This window comes from Excalfactoria chinensis, chromosome 18, assembly GCF_039878825.1.
Source record: "Excalfactoria chinensis isolate bCotChi1 chromosome 18, bCotChi1.hap2, whole genome shotgun sequence".
In the NCBI taxonomy this organism is placed as follows: Eukaryota; Metazoa; Chordata; class Aves; order Galliformes; family Phasianidae; genus Excalfactoria; species Excalfactoria chinensis.
In genome coordinates, this window is record NC_092842.1 from 1,501,631 (window position 1) to 1,522,526 (window position 20,896).

General features: G+C 45.8%; 1 protein-coding gene across 2 annotated transcripts in view; it reads left to right on the forward strand.

The window, feature by feature from the left end:
• CACNA1B (calcium voltage-gated channel subunit alpha1 B) overlaps window positions 1-20,896 on the forward strand; it is a 199,015-nt gene that overhangs the window by 159,915 nt on the left and 18,204 nt on the right. For both annotated transcript variants that reach the window (XM_072352738.1, XM_072352737.1), the window contains exons 29-39: window positions 514-651; window positions 1,510-1,711; window positions 2,656-2,820; window positions 3,192-3,302; window positions 3,457-3,540; window positions 10,240-10,356; window positions 10,882-10,947; window positions 11,201-11,292; window positions 12,142-12,292; window positions 14,047-14,174; window positions 18,731-18,827. In XM_072352738.1, coding sequence (XP_072208839.1) covers window positions 514-651; window positions 1,510-1,711; window positions 2,656-2,820; window positions 3,192-3,302; window positions 3,457-3,540; window positions 10,240-10,356; window positions 10,882-10,947; window positions 11,201-11,292; window positions 12,142-12,292; window positions 14,047-14,174; window positions 18,731-18,827 — 1,351 coding nt within the window. The remainder of the gene's footprint in view (window positions 1-513; window positions 652-1,509; window positions 1,712-2,655; window positions 2,821-3,191; window positions 3,303-3,456; window positions 3,541-10,239; window positions 10,357-10,881; window positions 10,948-11,200; window positions 11,293-12,141; window positions 12,293-14,046; window positions 14,175-18,730; window positions 18,828-20,896) is intronic.

The following is a 20,896-nucleotide window of genomic DNA, read 5'->3' on the forward strand; positions in this document are numbered from 1 at the left end:
GGCTGTGGAGGGACCCCAAGGTTTCCCTGGCTGTCCAGAAGCTGCATCACTTGGGTATCTGCTGGGCTTGGTGAGGGCTCTTGTAAGTAAGAGTGGTGCTTCAGTATAGTTACCATAGAGGTGAATTTTCCCTTTGGCTTTTTCTATAGGTCAGGCAATTTGGAGGTCACCATGCTGTTAGCTGCTGGATTTGCCCAATGTACTGAAGATGTTTATTTCATTCCTAAGCCTCAGGCCCAGCCCTACAGCTCCTCTAGCCTCTACTTATATTACCTATGTTTGAACAACCTGACCTGGTGGGAGGTGTCCCTTCTTAAGGCAGAGGTTGAAACTAGAAGGGCTTTAAGGTCCCTTCCAACCCACACCATTCTGTGATTCTGCTAACCTTGGGGCCGTTTCTTGGCTCTGTACAGCTGGAGTCTGTTACTGGGGCTTTCCAATGCTCTCACTGGGTTATAGCACGACTGATATGGTTTAACTCTCCCATTTGGTCTGAATCTCTGTTGTTCCCAGGGGTCAGTACCTTGACTATGAAAAAAACGAGGTGGAGGCGCAGCCCAGGGAATGGAAAAAATACGAGTTCCATTACGACAACGTGCTGTGGGCTCTGCTGACACTTTTCACTGTCTCCACAGGAGAAGGATGGCCAACGTGAGTACATGGGGCTGGCAGGGACCACCAGCTTTTGGTCAGAGGTAGTGGCAGCTTTCTGTGGCTCAGGGACTTGTACAGAACAGATGACGTGGCAAACAAGAATAGTCTTTGTCAGCCAAGATTAACTCTCCCTTGTGTGGATATGGAGTGTGTCAGTGGGTAGCATTCTCAGTGCCCTTCTTGTACACTGGTGCTTAGGCATTTTTCTCCTGGACATACACACCTTATGTGCACAATTTATCACAGAGATGTAAAAAAAGGAGGGGGAAAAGCATTGTGCCCAAGCTGAACGTGTATTGGATATACTTGAGCCCGCAGATTGTATGTGTTGTTCAACATATGACTTTATTTTGGCAGACATTTCTGCTGGGACACACAGATTATGTTCATGATTAGGGATCTCTGTGTGGCCGGACTTTCCTGTCCTCCACATTCAGCTGTTTGGTAAAATAAAGATTAAACCAGCATTAGTCTCCACTCTTCAAACCCTTGTGTTCCCCTGGGTACTCAAAGACCATCAGTACCTCTCTTCCCACTCTTATTTCATTCGTATTAACCAGAGCAGAAGAGAAGCCAGATCTATCTATATCCTCTCCCCTCACTTGTCCAGGGTGGATATGTGGATCTGTACGTAGTAAATCACCACCATTCATTGGCATGTTGGAAACAGAGGGTTTCCCTAAAGGTATCCTCAAGGAAAACTTCTTCCTAATCGCAGAGATGGGAACAGGTTTGACCTGAGCATATGTGGAAGACCCTCCATGCAAGTGAAGGCCGGTGGATGTCTGTTAAAGTATCATTGGTGCTTCACAGTGATTTCATTGACTTTTCTTCTCTCTTTGCGCTTGCTTGCAGTGTGCTGAAACACTCAGTGGATGCTACCTACGAGGAACAGGGTCCCAGCCCTGGCTACCGAATGGAAATGTCTATCTTTTACGTGGTGTATTTTGTTGTCTTCCCTTTTTTCTTTGTGAACATCTTTGTGGCGTTAATCATCATCACCTTCCAAGAGCAAGGAGATAAAGTGATGTCAGAATGCAGCCTAGAGAAAAATGAGGTACCCGCATCTTATAGATTGAGCAGCTGGGGGAGGTGGCACCTTGGGGGTTCAGAGCACTTTGATGCTGAGGGGGCAGCCTCTTCATCCCTGCTGCACTAGGAGGGGCTTCAGAACATGTGATGTCATGTGCTGAATGCAGGACTTAGAGACTATAGACATCAGTCCCCTTACAGGCTTTCACTTACAGGCTTTTGCTTAAAAACAAAACCAGGGAGAGTCCCCAGATGCTGCACTTTAGCTAAGCAGTGTCCCTTATCCCTGAGGCTCACACCTCTGCTGCAGAGTGGAGGCAGTGCTGATTGTTAGCTCAGGCATATATGTGCAAAAGGAGACAGGAGCCTTTGGCATTTCAATGGCTGCTCATCGGAAATCAAAGGGAAAGTTGCTGCTGCTCCCCAGTGGAAAGCTGCCCTCACCAGCCTGTTTTTGCTTGGCTGAGACGGTATTGCAGCAGCCAAAAGATGCCTTGGGAAGAGCAATGGTCTCGCTGTAGTTAGCAGCAGCTCTGTGCTGTTCTTCCACAAGCATATCCAGTTTCTTCATGAACGCAGGTAGAATTGTAGTGTTTGTAAAACTCCTTTGTCGGGTCTGCCTGCGGTTCCAAAAAACACCCTTCTTTTCCTTCAAAAACTGTGAAACTGGAACCTGATCTTTGATTAAAAGAGATGACTTTTAATCAATCCTGCAGCGTTTCAACTGTTTGTCTGTTTGAACAGAAAGTCCAAAATAAAGTGGCATATTTGGACATGATTTACCAATATATATATATATATATATATATATACACACACATATATATATATATATTTCAGCTGTATCCCTCGCATTTGCAGTATGACAGACTTGGAGGTTTTGAGTTTTTATCTCAGTTTGTTCATGAGAAATTAGTTGAATTGCCAGCCCCTTTTTTGCCTTCTTTTCATCCTGTTTTTGTTTTGTAGAGGGCCTGCATTGACTTCGCCATAAGTGCCAAGCCACTGACCCGCTACATGCCCCAGAACAAGCAGTCATTTCAATACAAGATGTGGAAGTTTGTGGTGTCCCCTCCCTTTGAGTATTTTATCATGGTCATGATTGCACTCAATACTATTGTTCTCATGATGAAGGTTAGTGAGCTGTTACTGAATCTTTGCAATTAGAGGCTAGAAAAACGTGGTGTTTGCTGTAGAGGTTTCATGCTCTCAACGTGAGAGCTGGGTGGATTGGCACGATCAACTGTCACTTCTTCCTCATATGATTTTTAGAGGCCACATGGGATTCCATCCATCCCCAGAGGGAGGTGGTTTGGTTGTGATGAGGCACTGTGTGAATGGGAACTGGGCTCTGGAGTTCTGCAGCTCCTGGTTCAGCCTGCACAAAGTTAGTTCTCTCCTTGGGGATGCTCCAACTCCTTGCAGCCAGTTGAGTCAGCTGGGAAGCTTTTACTCTGCCATCATAAATGATTTCCAGTAACAGCCTTCCTTCCATCCTGGTTTAGTTCTATGATGCTCCAGAAGCATATGAAGAAATGTTGAAATGCCTGAATATTGTCTTTACATCCATGTTTTCAATGGAGTGCGTGCTGAAGATCATTGCCTTCGGTGTGCTGGTACGTGCCTTCCTCATTTCTTTTACCTGTGCCCTCTCTACCTAAAATGCTTGTATTTCATGATTTAAAAGCAAGCAAACAACCAAAGAAATTGTCTTGCAAAGAAATAATAAACCCCTGTATCTCCTTATCCCCTTGTGTTCTCATTTGACAGAATTATTTCCGAGATGCCTGGAATGTCTTTGATTTTGTAACAGTGTTGGGAAGTATTACTGATATTTTAGTAACAGAGATTGCGGTAAGTACAATTTGCTCAATATTCTTCATTTACCCATAAAGCTGTACCCTGTCAGGACACTGCACCTTCTCCCTACCAGCCCTATGGTGTGCTGAAGTCCTTGGGTGACCTGCTCCCATCAGCTCTGCTCTTTGCACAGAGATGCTGTCTGGCCCAAAGACTTCCATGCCAAAAGCTCTGATGAGAGCGATGGTGCTGATGACTGTCAGAAAGCAGGCTCTCCTCATTCAGCAGAAGGCTCTAACCCTGAGCTGGTTTTGCCTATTAATGGAAAAATCCTCTTGAATTTAATAGAGGCACAATGTCAAAAGGAGTCTAATGAAAGCTGCTGGCTTGTAGTGCGAGGTGCCTTGCAGGGCACGCATGCATACCCCAGTATCATGTCTGTTCTCTGGGAATCCCAGCCTGTATTGAGCAGGGAAAAGGAGATGAGAGGAGAGAGCACAGGAACATAAACACAGGCAGAAGCTCACCAGCCTGCACAGCCTGCCCTGGGGGAACTTTGTTTTCCATTCTGCTCTCAAAAGTTCTGCAGGGCAATTACTAGTAAAAAAATAAGATGTAACTACACCATAGTATTCATTGGCTGCTCATCCCATGTCCCCAGTCTCCCTGCTAATGAGTCCTGGAGATTACATTAAGTGCACAAACTTGCCATTAAGTTCTAGAGGATTTTTCCATACGGGCAGCAAATAACTAACTGAAGCTTTTGCAATCTGATGTTATCCAGTTTAAAAATGAGCTCCTTTTCTCTCCCAGCGCATGTTTTAGCTGATGATGCTAAATCTGTATGTAATGAATCTGAATTTTACCATACTTCTTTCTTCTTAGTTCCTGAGATTTGCTTATAGACCTGCTTTATGTGCTCTAAGTACTGTGGTCTTCAGGCTTCTTTGCAGGACATTCAGCTGGTGCTGAAGACCCTATCACTGTTTCTGACAAAACATATTATTATCTAACAATGCTGGTACAGAAAACACAGGAAAAATTGAAACCTTTTACTCCCTTTGCAAATGGTATTCGTTTAACAGCTGACAAATATCATAGGCTTTTGCATTATCTCTTGTTCTTAGTACACAGGGTAAAATTATTTAGACCTTCTGCTCTGCACTGGTTTCTCTGGTTTCCAGCATCAAGGATTGCAGTGATTCAGGGATACCTCTGTAGAGGGAATTACCTCTAAAACAGCAACATCCAACAGAGTTAGGCTCCCCAGCATCTATACACTTTTCCCTTGTCCTCCCACTTGATAACTGAGAGTCTTGGTTTGACTCATTATGTCCACCAAGCCAGCCTTGGGGAGGACTGCCTGATGGAGTTCACCAGGGCATCCAATATGAAGCTGTTCACAAACATCCTTCATATAAACCCTGCTGCCTTTCCAGCCCCTTACCTCTCAGTGCTGCCTCTCCGTCCACAGTCTAATTAGAGCTCTGCTCTCTCTATACCTTCCCTTTCGTCAGCATTTCTGCACAGCCAGTGTGTCTCCCTGCCCACATTCTTCCCCCCGCAGAGTACCTAGAGGTCCCCCTGCCTTCTTGCTAGCCTTGTTTCTTAAAACTTCTTTCATATGGTGCTTCTCTGATCTCCCTCCAGCCCATGCCTGTCTGCAGCAGCACACCCACCTGCACTGAATAGCTCTCGTAGCCACCAGTGTGCTGTTTTTTAAGCTGTGCGCATCCATCTCTGAGCCTCAGCTGGGGCAATGGGCTGGGAGTTCAGATGCATCGTGAGCAGCGTACTGAAGAGGCATGAGGAAGGAGCTTAGTCAGCTTAAAGGTGACATTGAAGCATTGGATTGCTGCTGAAATATTCAAGTGAGGGCTTGCAACAGTGCCCCAAAGATTGTGTTTGTAACACAACTGTTAATGGCAGCAAATAATTGCAGCTTTCAGGCCGATTGTCACAGTGCGCTCGCCTCATCCAGAGGCACGTATTGTAGGTAGAGCTATATCAGGCCCTTCAGTGCCACCCTTCCTCCCCTCCCAGGCCCAAGGACACTGATGGGACCTAGGCTGGAAGGTGAACAGAAAGGTGAGGCAGTGCTGCTGTGGTCCCACTTTGTTGAGTCCACAGTAATTCACAGGATATGCAGCTCTGACCCATGGCACTTTGGGAAGCCCAAGGTGCCCCAGAGCTGCTTTGGAAGCTCAAGCATATTTTTTGCTGCTTGGAAATACAGCAGCTCTACACTGTGTCCCAGAGCTGAGAGTTACTAGAGAGATCAGGTCATTACTGGCCATGACCCAGAGCCACCACAAGATGCTCTCCTTCCTTTGCCCTATGGGCAGCGCCCCTTGCCATGGACAGGAACATCTTCCACTTGATTTTGACGTCAGGATGGCAAATAGGGGCAGGAGCGCCCATTTTCTACATGGTGATCTATGGTTTTCCAACTGTAAGTGTCATCTGAGGCAACTAACCCTGCTCACCTGGGCGGTCTCACCTTGAGAGACTTGGCTTCCACCAGCCTTTCTACGTCGGTACTTTGATCCACTGAAAACTCAAGATAAAAGGAAAAGAAATGTATTGACTAATGGCTTTATTTTACTTTGGTAATCGTCTCATACGCAATTTACTTTGTGAATGCAGTGAAATATACATACCTTATTTTTTTTTATTTCCTTAGGCAAAAACATGCATGTCAGTTTTTTAACCCTCTCGGTTATTGAAGTAAAACAGCAAAGAGGTGGCATTAAGGAGAAGCCATCCTTGCGGCCACAGCTGGCCCCAGGAGGCCCAATGGGGTTGTAATGGCAAACTGACATCTATTTCTGTGCCTGGAAATACAAAAAGTGTCATGAGAAGTGTTTGTGAATTGTCTCCCCGATTTGCATTGCAGAAAGAAATGCAAATAACGACTTTGCACTGTCTGTGTTACCTTTAGGATCTCAGAACCTCTTTTGGTTTGAAGCATTCTTTAATTTATACAATTCCCATAAACAAAATAATAACACCCCCAAAAAGCCCGATGAGTTTTTTCTTTTCCAGTGTAATTTTCAGAGTTTCCTTTTTTGCTTGTCCTGATTACTCATTTTCTCTTTTTGTTTCCTGTTTTGTTCTTTATTTTCCTTATCTACCTGCTGAATCACGCCATCCAATCAACATACAATGCGAAAACCATGTCTCCGTCTGTATGTTGTGCACCTGCTGCTCAAAAAACAAACAAACAAACAAAAAACCTAAATTTGTAAAATAATCTTGCCAATATCCATCCATGAAAACATCACATATAGGACACGGTTGGTTTCATTGAATTTAAACAATTCTTTCAATTCTCTGCTTTTATTTTCTCTCGTTTTCCTTTGATTTGATTTGTTTTGATGAGATTTCCGATTGCACTGGTGAAAAAGCCTCACTGCAGCGTGCCTCAAAACTGGCTTCTGTTCTGCATCTTCTTCCCCTTGGCTAATTGGTGACGTGAGGCAAATGCAGTTACCAATAGCCCTTTCTCCTCTGTTTGTTAACACCCAACACTGATAAAGGGGAAGCTTCCACTTGCTTTATTTTCATGGAAAATCGAATGAGGGTGAGAGGGAAGGATGCTTCTGGATGGCCTGGATGGGAAACCTTTCCATTTGTAAGCAGTGGCACCAAATTCAGTTCTCAGCAGCTTTTATCACTTCCCTTTTAGATAAGATGCGCTGAGCACAATGTCGAATGACGGCAACCTTACGGCTATTTCTAAGCCTGTGGTTATTGTAAGGCACAAAAAGAAAGGAGATGATTAAAGCCATTACAGGCTTGCTTCTCCCAAATCAAAAGAGAAATTATGGGGAAGATTGTTTTTGATTCAACCTTGAAAACTCTGTAATGCTGGATCATGGAAGTGTGGTGCCACCGCAACGGACATGGAGTCCCTGGATGCAAAAGCAAACATCTCATGTCAATTGCAGGAGCCACCTTGTGAAAGAAGCTGAGAAGTACTGGGCATCAGATCCCATTAGGAATGATGGTGCCTGATTCCAGAGGTGTCTTTGGAAATAGGAGGCTCCGTGTTTGGAAATAGGAGGCTCCGTGTTTGGAAATATTCTCCAAAATAATATTGTTCTATCGTTAATTATCTTGGCTACTATTGAGAACAACGTGAATGAGGCCAGGAGCTTAACAGAAACTCTTGGATGCCTCGGATCTACTTTAACTTAACATCTGAGTCCCTTGATGCCTTTGTTACCAGAACCCCATCCGCTTCCTCTTTTGGGATGATAGCAACAGGCCAGAAAGAAGCATATTTCAAGCACAGTTGGCTGCTCCTCAGATGGATCACAGAATCATTGAACAGTGATGCCTCACGTCAGCACCCGGTGGCCTTTAACATCTGTGCAACAGAAACACAAGCAAAACTCTGGAAAGACAGACCCTAGTGATCCAGAAGACAGTCATGTGTGTGCCACGTGCTGCATGGGGGTAGCTTAATAGGTGGAGAATCCTTGCAAAACACTGCTATCCACGAGGAATATTGCAATGTGGAGCTTCCCCTTTAACTGCATGCCATTCTGATAATGCCTGGAGGGCTGAGCAGCCCAAGGATGGGTTTTCTAAGTGGTGTGCTGAGGGTTACACGTGAAGCCCTCCTGCCTGTATCAGGCGTGTGTGATTTTGCCTCTTTGCAAGTTCTGTGCACACGAGTGATGCTGGATTTTCCTGGGTTGCAAATGGGGCACTGCTCGTACTAAAGCTGTCATGTAGAAAGCCTCAATTGGCACAGGGATGTCCTGTGTGAGGTTTGACCAAAGCAGACGTGGAGCATCGTGCTAACCATGATAGGAGATCAGAGCAAAGTCTGAGCAGAGTGAAGGTTTGGTGCTAAACTGTGTTAATGTGGGAAGAGGGAAGTAAGGCAACAACACACAGAGAGCCAGATCCTGCAGATGCTGCCTGTGTGTATGCTCCTTGGAGGAGTCTTAGACTTGTGATGGGGAAGATGATGCTCTGAAGGTAATGATTTGCCTGACTTGAAATAGTGCCACGAATAGGGTCCCCTCAGCTCCTGCATTAGTGGGCTCTGGGTTAAGCCTCAGCCCTGGTTTGGATGCACCCCATCAGGACAGTAAGGGCCAGGCTGCTGGTGGCACCTTGGTTACACAGCCACGCTCTGTCCCTGCCTCTGTACATCCCTTACCAAAGGTGAGTTCAACCAGTATGTTGTGAAGGGACTGTAACCAATGCAACAAAAGTGAAACAGATGCCAATGCTAAGAGTCAGGTGTTGAATTTTAGCACCTGTTTTGCCAGCCTTGGCCAACCCAGGGGAATCCTTGCTTGTGTTTTGCCTGCCAGAGCTGCTTTCTGTTGCTGACTTGAATGAGCTCGGTGTTGTCTGCTCTTTCATGGAACATACCTGTGCTCTACTCTTTTCTCTTTATTTGAGGATTAAGTCTGATATATGGTCTGTGCCTAACTCTGAGCTGCTTGCCTTTTTAACATGAGAGAAACCAAGTGCATGCCTGATTTCTTGAACTCTTTGATGGGATTGGTGGAATGCAATGCTAATGGCCCAAAAACTGAGCTGGCATTTAAAGAAATGAATAGATCCAACAAGCCCCCCCCCTCAAATTCAGCATGAGCTCTGTAGCCAAATGAGCAAGAAATGTGGGTCACTTTAATATGACTGGTAAAATGATGATACGAGAGAAAGACTGGCTCTGCTCATCTTTACCAAGAAGAGCTCCTTATGATGGTAGCTTCCCCTCCACTGCTTGACAGTTGAAAGCGAGCTGTTTTCTCTCTTTAGTTAACTCTGTCAAATTGAGTGGCTGCGATCAGAGATTCACAAACAAGTGAATTGGAATAGGTACAGGACGCGGGGATATTTTTCATCTCCTTCAAACAGGAGGGCAAGAGGGATCTGGCTTTTGCATGTTTTGTTTTGGAAAGAACCCTCTCTAGATTAGCTCGCTGGGGCAGGCAACCTCTTTTCCATAAAGGAAAGGAAAGATGGGGGTGTGGGGTGGGGAGAATCACACAAAACGAATGGCAATCAGACCCCATCTCCAGCAGTTCTTTCATCCACCTGTGAAAGCACAGGTAATAATAATGAGAAAATCAGCAGGCTCCTAAGACACCTGCCTGCTGCTGGATGCTCCACCTCCCCAACCAATTTTGCTATCAGTGATCCATCTTCCAAAGTCTTGCTGGTGCCATTTCTCCTTGATGAGCCTGTCCAGTCACAAGTTGGATATAAATACTTGAAATCTCCAGGTTAGAAAACATCCCTGTTTTTCAAGGATGCTTTAATCTTCACTGGACAATGCCTTTCTCTATTAAAGTGGAGGCTACATGCGCAGTCTGTCGCATCTGTCTTGGTTGAAGTTCAATTCATGGTAGAAAAGCAAGCTGACCAAGACCTCAATCTCATTCTTTACAAAATGAGAACATGGCACCATTACCTCTCCCTGAGTCCTTAGAGGAGAAAATCTGCCTTACTCAAAGCAAACAGGACCTCCACGGACAGCGTGAAAGGGCCGTTTCCTTTTCAGTCACTGACCCAGGATAGAGGGGAGGGCTCTTGTGGAGAGGGATTTTCTCATACTTGCTGCATGTGGAGTGATCTGCACTGACGAATGTTTCTTTTGGAAGGTTTTCTGGTGGCCGATTTGCTGCTTAGATCGTGAAGCTGGTAATTTTAATTTCTTTTTTGCGGGCTGTGGTTTCCCATCGCGTTAATTTCTGAAGGACACAAAACCTTTACTTTCCGCAGGACAACTTCATCAACCTCAGCTTCCTGCGGCTCTTCAGGGCAGCCAGACTTATCAAGCTCCTTCGCCAGGGTTACACTATCCGCATCTTGCTCTGGACCTTTGTGCAGTCATTTAAGGTGAGCGTTGGGCCTGTGGGAGACAGGGAAAAGGAGTGTGAGATGCAGTGTGCTTCTCCAGCATCAGCCATTGAGTATCAATGGCTTCTCTCTGTCTCAGAACCTTTTTACCCTGCTGGGGTGCAGACCGTGCCTAATTCAGAGCAGAGACACGTTCCTTGGCTATATGTGTTTTCTCATACTAAATTTACAGCAAGGTCATTAAAAATTGAGGTTTGTCCCTGGGCAATTATGCATAGGAAGTGCCAGTGCCTGCTGGTAGTCACATTGCCTGCTGCACAGCTCCTTATTGTGTTTTCCCTCCTTATCTGCCTGCAAGGATGTGTACAGAGCTCTTGGAAAACGCAGTCTGGTTTGTAATTGAGGAATAGCTGCTTCCAGGGCTTTGTCTGCCAAAGGCTTCCAGGATTGTCCCAATTCTTTCCCCATCTCCTTTACCTGAGGGACAAATACTGCAGAGCACAATGCTGCCTAGGAATTAAATGCTACTGGTTAATGTTAATCCTTTCTTCTCCTTTCCCACAGGCCTTGCCTTATGTGTGTCTTCTCATTGCAATGCTCTTCTTCATCTATGCCATTATTGGCATGCAGGTAAAATTTTGGCTTTAATACTGACTGTAAGTAGCCTGGTTTTGTCCCATGGGAACAGGGTGTGCTGTTGTCTCTGCAGCAGCATCAGTACCTGGCTTAGGATGAGGCAAACCAACTTCTATCACTTCTGTCTGCCTTGAAGCCGGGCAAATCCTTTTTGTACCTTTTCTCCTAACTCCACTTGATCCACCTATGCTCACGACTCCCACGTCAGGCTGTATTTGCCCTGAACCCCTTCTGCTTTCTATGGCAGGTATTTGGAAACATTGCACTGAATGACGAAACCTCCATCAATCGACACAATAATTTCCGTACCTTCCTTCAAGCCTTGATGCTTCTGTTCAGGTAAGCAGATATCAAATACCACAAGGCTTGCAGATGGGCGGCAAGTAAGTCTTTGCGTCTCGGTGCTGGTAATGATATCCTGCATAGGCCTGGGTTTGCATAGTTTCTGTGAAGCCAAGTAGAAATGCAGTTCTCCAGCTCAGAATAACCACTCCAAACCAATACTCTGAATGCCACACAGTGGGAGGTTGTGGGCAGAGGCAGCAGGACTGTGATGGGAAGCAGGTTTCTGCACGAGGGAGTGAGGTTTAAGGACTAAATGCTGCTGATGTCTTAAGCTATCTAAACCAGAGTGATCTAGGAGCTGTTTCAGTTTGCAGTGAGCACCAGGTCATCCCAGAGCCCAGGAGCAAGGCTTATAGCCTGGCTCAGTGTCCAAGCTTTTGACTCCCATTGCTATTACTGTGGGGTAAATAAGGATTCCTGTGCTCCAGGCTCAGTCCCAGGTCTTTGCCCAGTGCTCCTGCTCACTGGAATTCATTGTGTTTGGAACTGGGTTCACATCTTATGTGACTGTAAGGGTATTTTTCAGACCTGAACTCTCAGTGGCAGAATGAAAAGCTTTGCACCCGCTTTGTGTAGCTGTGAGCAGCACTGCAGTGGGCTATGCTCTTCATGAAGCTGTGGGGTGGCCCTAAAGGCACCTCTGAGACATGGTGCAGAAATTACTGGGGGAAAACATGAGGCTGTGTTTGTTTCCCGTCATCTCAGCTGGGCTTGCAGCCAATGCTAGGGCAGAAACATCAGGCGCTTCTAAAGGGGGCAATGCAAACTGCATCTATTCGCATTTCCACTAGCTTAGTTAATAGGTGGAGATGAGCTCACACCCCTCTGCCTTCCTGTCCACAGGAGTGCCACGGGGGAGGCCTGGCATGAGATCATGCTGTCATGCCTGAGCAACAGGGCGTGCGACCCACTCTCCGGCCTCACCAAGAACGAGTGCGGCAGCGACTTCGCCTACTTCTACTTCGTGTCATTCATCTTCCTCTGCTCCTTCCTGGTAAGCCTGTCCCCAAAAGGCAAATGCTGGGGAAGCTCCAAGCCATCCCCACCCCCTTGTTTCCTTCTTCTCCCTAATTGTGATTTATACAATGTTATGCGCCCGCTTTGCTAAAAACTATTCATCACCCTGGTGCTAAAATCCCTTTAATCCCCAAAGAGACCATTTAGTCATTAGTTTAAAGGGAAAGGTTTTATCTTCCTTCCCACCGGGGATCTAATATTTGGAATTAAGCATTAATCTTTTTTGTCTTGATCTGCAACGTGGTCCTTTGAAGAAGGGGATGGGGAGGGCAGGATGGCAATGGCCAAGATAATATTGGTTGAGAAGTGCTTGGAGCAGGCAGCTGTCAGCACCACGCTTGTTTGATGGCGTGTTTTGTTTTCTTTACCAAATAAATGCATTTTCTTCTGACACGGTGTCAGGAAACGTTTAGACGTGAAAGTACATGGAGCTTTTGTACTCTGTTTGCGCCCATGGCTGTCACCAGGGACTGGCTTTAAGATCTGGAGACACACCGGTGTCTTTCTAATCACTTCTGTGCATAAAAAGCCCTCTGCTCTCAGGGTTTGGATCTTTCCTGAGCTGCTGGGACAGAGGAATAGGAAAGCCAGGGACAGGGACCCAATTAAACTTCAAGCAGCAAGAGATAAAAATCACTGCTCTGAAAAGGTCCCAAAAAGCCACCTATCAAACCTGCTTTCAGTTTCATGCCTTGGCTTTAAAATACAAGATTCGATGCTTTGTGCAGCAAATCCCTGCTATCATCAGAAACCCTTACCCAGGAAAACGAGGTACACGTGGCAGTTTGATGTCCTGTATAGATAGATCAACTTCAATGGCCCCTATTGAGATCCTTTGTCCAGCTGCTGTTGCCCCTTTGACATCCTGGAGATGATTTCTTCTGCATATATTAAACAGACTGCGCTCTATGCTTCAAAGCCTTAATCCTTCCTCGTACAAATCCGTCCCCAAAAGTCAGGTGTTCTCATTGGTATTTTCAAGAGCATCGCTGCTCCTAAACTTCTTTATTTTGTAATAATAATAGCAATAAAAATCATTTAAAAGATCAGCTCTGCCTCCCTTGGCTCCTATCAGCCCTGAGATGCAGTAGCAGGCCTGAAGGCTGGGGCACATCTGTGTGAAATACAGCTCTGAACGTGGCTTTGCGTGAGCTCCTGGAACTCCCATTGAAACCTCATTTGCTGGCAGAGCAAGAAAGGAGCCCAAAAAGAGCCAAGGGAGGATGTCCAGCTTCCCAAACCAGTAGCTTCAATGCCAAGCAGCTGGACTGCTGCAACCAGGACTGGAACTCATCTCTTTAAATGTGCTCAGCACTTCATTGCAAAGAAACGTGTGGTTCCCCCACAGGCGATTAAAGCATTACAGAGCTGCAGCCCTGCCAAGAGGAAACATCTTTATGGTTGGTTGGGTGTTCTTACACCACGGATTTGAGGGGAAATCGGGTAATGTGTTTGCTTTTCAATATCGTTTCTTGCTCTTTGTGGATGTCCAGCCTGACATCATTTTTCTCCTTTAAATTTATGCTGTAGAAAAGTATAGATTGAAATAAAAATAATACAGAAACTTTAGGAGCAGCTTTATGTAAGCAAGGGAAAACTGTACCAAGCCAATTCCTGATCAACAGCCACAGGGCTGGAATTGCATTATCTTGCTAAGAAACTCATAACTCTCTTAACCTTCCTGCTTTTATTACTATTCTGCCTAACTTCATAACTGCTTCTTCTCTGCAGATGTTGAACCTTTTTGTGGCTGTAATCATGGACAACTTTGAATACTTGACAAGAGATTCCTCCATCCTTGGGCCCCATCATTTGGATGAGTTTGTTCGTGTCTGGGCTGAATACGACCCAGCTGCCTGGTATGTTACACTTGCATGTGGAGAAAAGGATTTATGTTGCGTATATATGCACACATCCTGTTCTGAACGTGAATGCGACTCCAGAAAGAAAAACATATAAAAACTGAAGTAATGTTAGAGGTAAACGATCCATTCTAAATTCATTGTGTATAGGAGATGAGTTTATCTGATGTCATTACAAGAGAATTTCCATTCAGTACACATGAGATAGACATAAAACAACGACTCAGTGAAGTTAACGCAACCACTGTCACCCCGTGCACACACGAGGCCAAAAAGTAATAGGAGAAATTTAATTAAACTTGGCCAAATGGCCAAGCAAAAAAAGGAGGATCACTTCTAGAGAGAGACTGACTTGAATCTCTTGTTTTTCCCTTTGTCTGTATAAAGCCACTGCACCATAGTGCTGGTGACTGTCACTGTCATTTCCAGATGCTCTGAGTTAGAGGTCACAACAGGTTCCTTAGTAATGTGCAGCTCGGGCATTTGCCTGCTGGGAAGCTTTTTTTTCCCAATCCCTGCTAATTTTGTTTCCATCTTCCTCCCCACAAGTTACACTGCAGAGAATCCTCCTCTGTATGTGCAAGGAAGCTGCCTGCAGCTCTTAAAACCTTTCCACTTCTTTGTTTCTCTTCAGTGGAGACAGATGCAGGCGGGGTTTGTATAATCAGGATCTGAAACTCCCTGCTAGGATGCAATTAAACTGCTTGAAAATCTCACTGAAATTGATTTAAGACTAACTTTAAGTGTAAACCTACCCCAAGTGACCCATGTGTGATTTTAACCAGCTCCAAGCCATCTAGACAGCAAGCTTGCACATATATGGCACAACATGGACTGGAAGTTTGTCATCTCAAAGCAGGTTTTCCTTACCACATGCCCTGTAATACAGACATGTCCTTTGTGGCTATTTGGCAGGGAGTAAATAACTATTTTTCTTCTTCAAATCCAATCCTATTCTGATTTTCCCTCGTCTTGCTCCCATTTTGCTCTGGTCTGAAGCTATCGTTGTTGGCAGAGCAACAAGAGACAGAAGTGCAAACCAAGGGACAGCTTTTGCTTCCATCTTTGACTGTTTCGTGCCTTCTCTCACAGTCTCCCCCTTGGCTGTCCCATGCAAAAAGGAAATGATGGTGTTTGCCCACCTTCTGTAGCTTGAGACCCATGATGAAAGATGCTGGTTGGCAAAGAAGTACAAGTTTTGTTACGTTTTTGTTGTGTAGGTAGCATTTTCAACATAGGCTTAACTGTGTGTGTATTGATGTGCCTATTGATGATGTCTGAAACCTTTGGCTTTGTTATAACCTCCAACTTTCTTTAATACATTCCCGGAAAACTATATTTGGAAGGAAGCTAAAAAGTGCAGCTGGCAGCTGTTGTGAATGAGTGTGGCACTCAGGAGGGGTAAGTGTGGTGAAAGGGTTGGATTTAGGGGTAGCAGAGACCTCAGGCATTACAGAAAAGGAGAGAGCGGGAGAGCAAATGCACACAAGGCTGTGGGTTAACCAGGATAACCTGAAGGGTGAACTGGGAAAGAAAATCTCCTTTACATCCAAGATAGATAAAGGGAGAATTTCCTCCCTTATTGCCCTGCTCCCCAGTGCACAAACCTTCGAGCTATTGGGAACGTTGGTCAACCTTCATTCCCATTCCTTATTCCTGGATGGTGAACAAGGGACAGCCAAGGAGGAGTCCTATGGACTCAGAGAGAGAGCAGGGAAATGCTTTTGCTGCACACTGATTTTGCAAATCCATTCTAAAATTGGGGTAAACCGCTTGACTCAGTTAAACCAATATACTTGTTATAACTATGATTAGGCCTGCAGCCAAGACAGGCACGGCCCCATTGGATCTGCTTCTAAATTAATAGTTTTGAGTTGATTGTGAAGGTTTTGAATAGGCCTTAATTTTTCACATCCAAAAAAGCAGTAATATTGAAGGAGCGTTTCCAAAATATTCCAGCCTTCTTTATATAACGTACAAAAATAAACACAGCGAAGCCGCATTATCTCATTTTCCTTTAGAGGTCATTCCGAAGTTCAGCACAGCTCTTTTTGTACATGATTTGGTTACTTGGAGGAGATTAAGAAATCTAATCCTGCTGTTAAATTGGCTGGAAGTATTGTTTTGAGTTAACGAGACCGACCATAAAGCTGCCTCAGGGCACCTGATTTCGCCTTCTGGTGATGAAGACTCCATTTTCCCAGTGCTGGTGGACCTTGAGATGCAGTTGCTGTCTCTCCAGCACATTGCTTACTGTCTACATAGCAAGCTGAGGCTATGCAGGTAATAACAGTGAGAGGTAGAGGTTCCCAAGCTCTGTTGAATCCCAGTTATAATCCATTAAATAGACCTTTTGTGTGCTGCAAGCCCTGGTTTGCTGGGCTGCTCAGTGCTTGGGCAGTGGGTAGATGCAGGTGCTCAGGCATAGGGGGGTAAAACACAGTGATACAGGTAACTACGTGCAATGGATGGGAAATCTACCTTATGAGTTACGGAAGGTTTTGTGAAGGAAATATGAATGTAAAGCTTCTGTTGAGCAGCAGGAAGCGCTCTCCCTCTCTCTCTGTCTGTGTTAAAGTCACTTCTTTATCACAGACCCAGTTGTTATCAGGCTAACTTTGCTTTTCAGCGTGGTTTGTCCTTCCAGCCTCTTCTGTTTGCAAGGGAAAAGCTGGTTCCCCATGTTTTTGCTGTCGTAACTTCTGATGTTTTCTTTCCAGTTGCCGGATTCATTATAAGGATATGTACAATTTGTTACGTGTAATTGCTCCACCCCTGGGCTTAGGAAAGAAGTGCCCTCATAGGGTGGCATACAAGGTTTGCAACTTCAGAGCCTCCCTCCAGCATTTTCAGTTTTATTTCTTTTTTCTTTTTCTTTTTTACCCCCAATTGCAAATGCAAACGGTACAGAAACGAAACTGTAACGTAACAAACTCGTTGCCTGTCCAAGGAATGATTGATGGAACTGCCTCCTCGCTCCTCTGTGCATCTCATCCCTGTCCCATCCCTTCCCACACCCAGCTGGCTGGGGCCAGGCAGCTTTATGAGACAGCCAACCCTCAAGCTTGCATCACACAGGGGCTGGGTGGGAAGTGTTTGGGAAAAGCAGCACAGTGCCCATCATGTATTCTTTACATCTATATGTCAGAGAGAGAAATTATGCCGGGATTTCTGGGGAGCAGCATGATTTTGGGGGTGCTTTGCAGCGTTGCCCGTCTAGTTGAGTGACTCAGGTTTGAGCTCTTCCCTTTCCCGAGCTGGAAAGACATTTAGGAATGGGGCTGTAGGACTGGCTGTCCAGGCAGGGGAGAGATGAAAGGATGAGCTTTGAGTCCACCCCACTGCAAGAGCCAGAGGTTGCATTGGGAGAAACACTCGTGTCTCTGAGCTCATAAGTTATGGTAGACATAGCAGGAAACCTCCTGCCTCCTGACCACTGAAGGTGTGCAACACTTGGGAGCAAAGGTGGAGAGTGGAGGATGAGCCTTGCCAAGAATTCAGAGGCTCCGAGCCCTCTGCCAAGAGTAGGGGCAGAGGAGGGAAGCCAGGGGGAACTCATTGGCTGCAATTACAATTTGTGTCTCTCATCAGCCTTCAGATTAACTCTGGGCTATGAAGCTGGAGAGGTTATGTTAAATGCTTTAGTGACTAAGGACAGGAATAGATGGGTTTGGCGGGGTAAGTTCTCCCGTCCGCCTACTCCTGCGTCAGTGCTTTCCATAGGATTTGAGACCCATGTCAGGGCAGCAGGCTGGCATGCAGTGCCTGCTTCTGCAGCTGTCCTTCTTGAAGGGTTTCCATGACAGCACACAGGGCAGACAGACGTCAGTGATGAAGGCAGGTGGTGGGTGTTGGTTTGAGGGAAGAGGGGCCCATCAAATGCAAGGCAGAAACAAATCCTCTTTCCACCGCCATCCTGCAGGTTGGGTGCTGGGCTCTGGTTTTACTAACCCCAAAATCAGTCTGTCTGGAGTTCTGCGAACTTGCACCTTTGACTTAGAGCAGTCCCAGTCTCTTCCCTGTAGCAAATTAGGAGTTTTAGGGTTAGGAATGGCTTTTTCTTCTCCGGCACTCCATAGGCTAACCTGAAAACCCAGCTTCATTTGCTAAGAGAAAGCCCCCTGTCCCATAACTCTGCCTACCAGCTCTCCCTGGCATGGTGACCACAACCTCTTGAACCTGTTTGTGGAGCAGGCAAGGGAAGCACACCTGCCTCCAAAGCCAACCCAAGCCCTCCCTCCCAAATAAGACCTCAATCATTCCCAGCTGCAGGGGATGTGGGGCTTCCCCATGGCGAGGAGGAGACGTTGGGCGCCGAACCACAGGGATGGAAGCGGAGAACCTTTGATTGACCCACCTCCTTCTTTGGTTTTGTTTCCCTGAGAAATCTGATTAACCGGATCTCTGTTTTCTTGTCTGCTTTCCCCTTTCTCTCTCCTCCTCATTTGCTCCGTTGTGTTGCCCTCCCCTTTTCCCCGCCTCCCTCTTCCCCATCCTGCTCTGCTTTGATTTCCGTCTCCTCTCGCTTTTGCCTCTCTCCCTCTGACTCCAAGCGGGCGCATCAGTTACACAGACATGTATGAGATGCTGAGACACATGTCCCCACCTCTAGGCCTTGGAAAGAAATGCCCTGCTCGCGTTGCCTATAAGGTAGACCACCCCAGCAGCTCCTGCCAACCCACCAGCTTTTTGTGCCATGGCTGCAGCGGGTGCTGTTTCTGTGACGTTAGTGTTGTTTTCCTGGGCTCCTTCTAAGTGCTCTCTCTGCTTCCCGAGCAGACTGGATTTTGGATCTGCTGCTTTTTCTTGTTGTTGTTTCTTTTTCTTGTAACTGTTATTTTTTGGGTCTTTGAAACGATGGCGCGTCGGTTTGTCTTTCTTACTGTGTCTCTGCTATTTCTCTCGGTGTTTCTCTTTCTCTCTTTCATTCTGCTTCCATTTAGGCTACTCTGGGGAAGGGTTGCTAATGAGTAAATTACCCTGCCACTACAATCCCCATTTGTCTTTCCACCGCTCTCACTTGCCCATCAGTATGATGGTGGTTTCCCCCCCCCTCTAAATTAGATTGGTGTAATTAGAGTAGGCAGCGCTGTAGGAGTTAGCGAGCTATTAAACAGAGGCAACGCCAGAAGGGCTCCTTAAATACCCTCATGAAAGAAATTATTTTAATGCAAAGCATTTAAGATGGTGAGATGAAGAAATCGCTCAAACTGATGGTTGATTCTGAAAAAAAAATGTATCTTTTTTAATTGAACCACAGAAAGGCATCACGGCCAAAAGGCTGCTTGCAAACTGCTGCTGCATTGATGAGCACGGCGGTAATTCGGATAGAAACAAGGGCCAACTTTATGGGATCTTTTGACACCAAACGTCACCATTTATTTCAGGAGGAGTCTGCCCTGAGCACGTAGAATTGCACAGCTCAACTCAGTGTCCATTGAGCTCAACAGGGTGGTTGGTTTTGTGGATGGGTTTTTCTTTTTGCTGTTGACTTCATTTTGAGTACCACCAAGCCTTATTCTTACCCATCACTATGCTTGGTGCAGTGGGACACAGTGGATTCAGATCACAATGTCAAAAAGCCAAAAAACCCAGGCCTGCCAGGACATACAGCAGCAGGAAGAGGTTCAGATATGGCTTTTCTGCAAGACCCTTCCCCAACGTGCTGGGATATAAAGAGCAAAGTGAGCAGAACCCTAAAACTGGCCAGTTAGAGATCTTTTCCCTACTCATTTCGATGAGTTTGGTGCTGCAATTGTAGCTGTTTAAAGGAGCACCTCTGTTTGAGTAACTCATCCCCACCTTACCATGAATCCCCTTGGGAAACCCGTCTGCCTTAATGCCCCCCTAGCTATTTCAGATGGATACCCATAGTTTAACACTTCTTCAGAGGTACAAATGATGCACAGAAACCCCGAAGCTTTTCGAGCAATCAGTGGCTCCTTTTAGCACCTCTGAGTTCCCATTGACTTCACAGCGGGCACTGCTGGGAGATGTTACAGCTCTGAGGTCACACGTGTGTGCCAGAAGCATAAAGCTGTCGCTTCCTTCCCTCCCCCCCTCCACAATCTTTAAAAGGAAGGGAGGAAAAAAAAAAGGAATATATAAATAACGTATTAAAACAAGCATTTGAAACAAGGCTTTGGGCTGATTTCCATAGTGAGGAGCCTCTGTGCCTCTCTGTGATGGTTCTCAGCTGCTGCAGAGGAACTCCCTTGGTGCAGGCACTGCAGCTGTGCCTTCCCAAATCTGTCCTTTCCTTCTGAGTTAGCTGGTCTCTGCTTTAATTGGTCTTTACAGAGAAAATCCACAGAAGCTCAGTACGCACGGATGGTTTGTTTTTAAGATATATAGAGATATAGAGATATAGAGATATATATCTACTTAGCAACCTTTCAGAGGTGCCCATGTGTGCCTGAACCGTAAACAGAGATGGGTTCCAACTGAACAGCTCGAACCTCGACTGTACATCAGGTTTCTAAGTTGGAAGGCAGTCTGCTTCATTTTGTCCCTTATCACAGAGCTGCCAACTACAGCAGTATGAACCTGAGACCAGCTCTGAACCTTCCCCATGGTCTCTGCATCATTTCTATTCCCTCCCTCTCAAAGAAACAACATAGATTTTTATTGGAAACTTCCTCTTCTATCTGGCAAAAGCCCTTTTGCCCCACACCTCCATCCTTTTCCTTTCCGTATCTATAATTTTTCCCAGTCCTCTC